The following is a 6,687-nucleotide window of genomic DNA, read 5'->3' as shown; positions in this document are numbered from 1 at the left end:
CATATCGGACTCAAAACTTAGACTCTGTCTCTTCACAGATGCTGCCAGACCTGCTAAGGTTTTCCACCACCTTTTTTTATGTTAAACTCACTGTTTTGGGTCACATTTAAAGAATAATGACTTGGATGAGGTGCTCAAAAAAATCTGCATCTTTAGAAGAGGAGAAAAACCGCAGGAAATAGAAGGATAGATAGCCTGACATCACACTCACAATACTTTATTGTAATTCACTTATTGCAAATTACCTGTATCCTATATAAATTTAGAATAACTATTTTAACTTACATTCAGAAATAAATAGAACAACAATATATTCACTGAAATAAATAGTTTTTGGTGGAGTGGGGACCTGTTATCAGGTTTCTTGCTGTTGGGTACTTTCTTATCACATCCTTTGGAGCTGCTTAATATCTGATGAAATTTGGAACGTGATTTGAGTGAACAGTTAATCTAATTTTTCTTGGTATTGATTGAGTGATGAAGATTAGACTTCATAACCTTCATGTAATGCCTTTAGCATTCACATGGGAACTAAGATATTGGTTTAACGTTATTTACAGGACCACAATGCAGCAGCCCCTCTATGTTGGAAAGTTGCTTAAGATTGTCAGCTCCAGGAATGAACTGAATGTTTATGTAACAGTAGTATAGAGATGTACAACATTTATTAGGCTCAGAAACAATAATTCTTTGAAAAGGAAGAAGCGTTTGTGGGAATTGGTTTCCCTTTAATCTGTTCACAGTTCCAAAATCTTTTTACTCATGCTGTTGCCGTTCTCTGTGTCTTCTCTCATCCTGCTGTTCCTGGTTTTCTCTCTGAACGCACCAACCATTTCCTCTTGGAGTCAGAGCCAGTGACTAAGAGTTTTCTCATTCCCTTTGAACTGCGCTGAGTGGTGTTGCCGCCTAATCAGAGGCTGAGAGTCTGTAAAGAGTCACACTGACAAGAACTGCTACTAACAGAGTTGGCATCAGCACTCTTGGTTTCACATTTTGCAGAAGTAGAAAATACTTGATCTTTATCGGTAAGTTTTTTACTTTGTTTTAAAGAAAACTGCGTCTTTACGGGAGCATGAAAGAATGGAACTCTAAACTCTTACTAACAATATAAGCACGTCCTGTACACAATCCATCTGTGGAGACAGAGACAGAACTTCCACTGTTGATTATGGGTCAGATTCAAAATGCTGTACTTTGGACATATAGGCACCAGCTTGCTGTCTGGAAAGTTTTAATTGTAACTTAAGAGAACTCCAATCCTGTAATTCTATTTTATTGTGCAGTATTCAGAGAATCGGAAATATGGAATAAATTTTAAACATGAGCTCTCATTTCACGCAACAAATAAAAGGATTTAAAAGGGGGCTGGCTGCAGGACGAATGTTTCAAAACCAAGTTTTGTTTCTAGAGTAAAGAAAAAGTTGACCTAAATGTGAGAATGTGACAATTTGTCTTAATTGGGTATTGTGCCATCTGTACTGTGTTTGTACAAATGATGAATGGTTTATTGAATTCTTTGAACATCCAGTTCTGGCAGCTGAACATTTGCTTTTTAATCCTGAGGCCAGTTTGGGTTTATACTAACAGAAGTGAGACAGCTTCAGTCACAAGACTTCACAAATTCTACAGCAGAGTAAAGCAGGGAATTCAGAGCTCAGCTTACACTTTTAATTAAAGGGGCACGGCTTCTGTTTCATGACGTTTGACAATCCCTTAATATGCAATACAAGAGAATAAATTGGATCACTTTTGTACAACATTGTCATGACAAGCCTCTCTTCCCACTCTGGGGATCTAACAAATACTTTCTCAATCAGTGATCCCTTTCCATTGATCGGGCATCAGACCTCATCCAGAATATAGTGCCTGCTGGAAAGGGACAGGGTATGTGAGCTATGAAGGACCATCACTGCAGCTTCAAAGACAGTGAAGGAACAATAAAAGATCTGCAGCCAAGCAGACAGCTTGTCATCACCATCTGGGTTACAGAGACAGACCATCAGGCAGCTGCAATCAGTGAGATCCCTGAAAGGCTCAACCAGAAACTGTAAACACCTCAAATTCACTCCCACCCTGCAACAAATACAATCTCCTCGCTAAGTTTCCTGATTAGTGTCCTAGCTCAGTGGGTCAGCTTGGTTTGATGTTGATCATTTTGAGTAGTGAAACAAGGTAGTCAATGCTTTATGCACAAGGCACACAACAGTATTTTTCTGCATTTTTGCTTTTCTCTTGAGACTTCCAACTAACTGCACTATAGTTTCTTTTGACAGTGGAAGAGAATAATCTTTCCAAACAGTGGTCAAAAATAATCTAAAAACCGAAAGAACTGCGGATGCTGTAAATCAGAAACAAAAACAGAAGTTACTGGAAAAGTTCGGCAGGTCTGGCAGCATCTGTGGAGAGAAATGAGAGATCAGAATTCCGAGGAAAGGTCACTTGACCTGAAACGTTAACTCTGATTTCTCTCCACAGCTGCTGCCAGACCTGGTGAGCTTTTCCAGCAATTTCTGTTTTTGTGTTAAAAACAATCTGTCCATTCTCCACGGAAACATTGAATACTTCCTCCATGGCACTCTGATCTACTGGCACTAAGTGTGAGCATTTGGTTTATTCCTTGTAAAAATCCCACAACCTTCAGTTTGGGCAGGGTAAAGGAGGATTACATTTATACAGTCACCCTGACACCCCTCTTGTCCCTTTCACACGAAACCCTGGATAAGCCTGAATTAAATCAAATTATAGATGCGCTAAAAAAAAGTCATTCCACCCATCATGCCTGTGTCAGTTCTTTGAGAGAGTTTTCTAATTAATCCCAGTCAATCTGCTCTTTTCCCAGTCTTGTAAATTTCTCCTTCAAGTATGTGTTAAAGGTTGATTAAATTTCATTTCAGAAGTTACTATTAAATCTGCCTTCAGGCAGGGTTTTCCAGATCCCAACAATTTAATGCGTAAAAATATTTCTGTTCTACTCCCCTGTGAGTTTTGGCAATCACCTCAAAGCTGTATTCTTTGATTACCAACCCTTTCCCCACTCTATTAAACCTCCTATAACATGAGCTACTTCTATTAAAATACCTTTTAACATTCTCTGTTTTAAGAAGAACATACCAGCTTCTCAAATGTTTCTGTGAAGCTGGAATCCTGCATTCTTGAAGACATTCTAGTAGATCTCTTCAACACTCTTTGCAAACTTTCGACATCCTTCTTAAGGTGTGGTGCCTAGAATTAGATACAATTCTTCAGGTGGGGCTAACCTGTAATTCCGTTTGTCTTTACAGGGTCGGAGTCTCTCCCTGAGCCTCAGGATGAGTTGTATTACCTTGTCTGTGTTGCTCTTGTTGCTGTCATGTGCCTTGGCCAACATTAAGGATAACAACCTTTCCGGATTTTGTGCTGGGCATCCAGGAATTCCAGGAAGTCCAGGACGTAATGGGTATCCAGGGCTGCCAGGGCGAGATGGGAGAAATGGGAGGGATGGATTACCAGGACAGAAAGGCGATGCAGGAATACAAGGTAAGGATCCTGGCCACTAATCTCAGAATTCATTAATATAACCCAAGTTGAAATCAGGAAATATTTTTACCAAAGAGCCTACAGTAGTCAGATATTACTACAAGTTTTAGGTGAGGACAGTATTAACTCAACTATGATGCCCCCACAGCTGACTGCCTGCCAACATTTAATGTCATCCAGTAGGTGAGGCATAAGCTAATGGAAGTTTTACTTTGTTTACCTTATCTAAATCTAAACTTTATCACAATCATAGACACCTCTTTCAAATCTCTACTCAATTTCCTTTGCTCCAAGAACAATATCATCTTATCCCTCATTCTTAGAACCATTCTAGTAAATCTTCACTGCACCCTTTGAAAGACCCTTCACATCCTTCCTGAGGTGTGGTGACCAGAACTAGAGGTAATTCTCAGTTGTGGTCTAAGTGAAGTGTTAAACATTCAGCATAACTTCCTTGCTACTGCATTTCTTCACCTTAGCCTAAATCATCCAGAAACGTCTATCTGAGGCATTATCCCAGAGTTTGAAACTTTTTTTTTAACATTTCAATAATATAAACTGTTAACATTTATTGGTTATTACTTAATTGTAAAGATTAACACTTACTGTCATCATCAAAACATTTTGTCAAAACACTTGTTTTCTGCCATTACTGTAAGTGTCCCTTTAAGGAATATGCTTTGTGTTTTCAATAACAGGTTAATTGCTTGTTACTCACTTCCGTTTTGAATTATGTTCAGCTGGAAGCTGGGAAGGGTGTCTGGGACTTATGAGGAACGATCTGGTTAACTCAGTAATTTTCTTTTTCTTTAAAGTAAGTTGGAATATGCCCTTGGGTCTGATTTATTTTATTTCGATCAAAATTCCCATTGTTTCTTTTGAAATGGTGCCCCATACAGTTTAGTTGGACTGAGTCCCAGGATGATTTGCACTTGCTTCCGTTTACAGAGTCAGCCATAGCCTCTCAGCATTTTCCTCCTTGATTTTGCTGAAAGTATTGATCCTGGTTTGGATAAAGGCTCCACAAGCATCAGCTGCCTGTTCATTACCTCATTCCAGTGAGCATCACTGGGGCTATGATTGTGGAGTGAGAGTTTGATGAAATCATACAGCTGGTCAGTCTCTGAAATGTAAACATTTCCACAACATCAACATGCATTTATATAGCTACTTTAACTTTTAACAAAATGTGACACTGAACCACAAAAAGATGACTGACTACAGCATGGTCAAAGAGGTAGGTTTGAAGAAGTATGTTACAGGACAAAAGAAAGTCAGGCAGGGTTTACAGAAAGAATTGCTAACGTAAGGGTCTAGGCAGCCAAAGGCACAGCTGCCAAAAGTGGGTTGAAGGCTGCAAAGAGGCCAGAATTGAAGAATAACAAATTTCTAATTGAGTTGCCACACCTGAAATTTTAACACACATTTTCCAATGACAAATGCTAACATGCTGACTTACAGTTTTTGTCTTTCTGCTATTTGATTTTGAGTTGCTGTCTAATCCTGGTATATATCCAACATCCATGATGATCCATTTTCCACCAAGAGTTAGCTGACATTTATCAGAAATAATAACACTGACTCACTCTTCCTGCCATTTGCCAGAGAGCGCTGAGGATAACTATCATAACTCAGGGCTTACCAGGGGAAGAACTTTACTCTTCCTGTTCTGTATGGTGCTATGCTACACAGGTGGTGCATTTACCTACGAGCAATTAAAAGGTTTTGACTGTTTAGTTTGAAGCCCTGTGTGATATGTGATTTTGATTCAGAGTAAGGCAGGACATTTTTAAAGCTGCTGCATTGTGTGGGGAAAGAAACAGAGAGAATCCTAATTGTAATGATCTAAATAATGGTTTTACTTTTCAGGTTTACGTGGGCCTATGGGAGAGCAAGGAATTCCAGGGCTACCTGGACCAATTGGTGAAAAGGGAGTCAAAGGGGACAGTATAATTAGCTACAATTCAGCATTCAGTGCAAAACGTTCCAAAACTCACACCTTCCCCCCACTTGAAGAGGCTGTCCAGTTCGATGTGATTATACACAATGATCAAAGGCACTACGACCCAGTTACAGGAAAATTCACTTGTGAGATTCCAGGGCTCTACTATTTTGTGGTTCATTCCACTGTTTTCAAAACCAGTCTGCAATTTGACATCATGAAGAACAATGTTTCCATGTCGTCTTTCTTCCAGTATTATGGCAATTGGCCAAAGCCTGTCTCACTGTCAGGTGGAGCTCTCATGCATTTGGATGCCAAGGACCAGGTGTGGGTGCAAGTGGCAGTGGGAGACTACAACGGGATTTATTCTAGTGCAAAGACAGACAGCAGCTTCACTGGGTTTTTAGTTTATTCTGACTGGCAAAATGCTCAAATTCTGATTTAACATGTGTTACTTTTGCTCATTGCTATATCATGTATGGATTGTACTTTGCATCAAACTGAACTTTAAACAAATGGCATTGTTAGAAATTCACTACTGCTTTGTGTACATTTCCCCACCTATAGGGTCACCTCCTGTCATGTGTTCCTGAAATGTAAACCAAATGCAATGCCTGTTTATAAATGAAATCTATTTTGACTTCACCCACTTCCTTGTCTAATGATATGTTGACTATGATATTACAGTATGAAGATGTAAGAGATCTTCAGATCCTTTTCATTATACCTCTGCTCCTTGCAGTTGCCCAAGAGCTTTCTCAGAGGGGCAGTTCTGGGCCAAGGTCCACACAGGTCAGGGTCATGGCAGTAGTGAGAATGAGGCAGGAAGAGGTTTTTGGTCCTTCAGACCCAGCCTCTGCTAAATTGCTGGTCTGACTGGGTCAGGCAGTAAGGGAACCTTTTTCCTTAGTGTTCTTGTGAATCTGTAGGCATTCAGTCTTCTCTCAGTTGGTCACCAAGGAGGTAAAGACAGGCAGTCCATTCTGCAGCTACACCAGTGTTCGTAGTCAATTAATCAACATGGACCATGCCAAAAAATAGGTGTGCACTGAAATTATAATCCTAGCTACATAAATCAGCAAAGTCAGGTGGTGTCAGACCTACACCTGATCATATAAATGCAGGATGAAAATCCACATCTGTAAGGGTTGTAAACACAGTCCGGTTGAGAGTTGAAAGTATGGAAAAAAAGTTGATCAGTTCCAAAACATAGGACAAAGCAAGTTGGA

At 39.7% G+C, this 6,687-nt stretch overlaps 1 protein-coding gene across 1 annotated transcript; it reads left to right on the top strand.

The window, feature by feature from the left end:
- The first annotated feature begins 729 nt into the window (after positions 1-729).
- On the top strand, positions 730-6,107 carry c1qtnf5 (C1q and TNF related 5). The gene is made up of 3 exons (XM_020524194.2): positions 730-1,025; positions 3,282-3,516; positions 5,386-6,107. Exons 2-3 carry the CDS (start codon positions 3,309-3,311, stop codon positions 5,901-5,903), a joined length of 726 nt encoding a protein of 241 aa, XP_020379783.1. The 5' UTR covers positions 730-1,025; positions 3,282-3,308; the 3' UTR covers positions 5,904-6,107.
- The last annotated feature ends 580 nt before the right edge of the window (positions 6,108-6,687 follow it).

Source organism: Rhincodon typus, chromosome 32 (assembly GCF_021869965.1).
Source record: "Rhincodon typus isolate 14 chromosome 32, sRhiTyp1.1, whole genome shotgun sequence".
Lineage (NCBI taxonomy): Eukaryota > Metazoa > Chordata > Chondrichthyes > Orectolobiformes > Rhincodontidae > Rhincodon > Rhincodon typus.
This window is presented reverse-complemented; position numbering and strand designations above follow the sequence as displayed.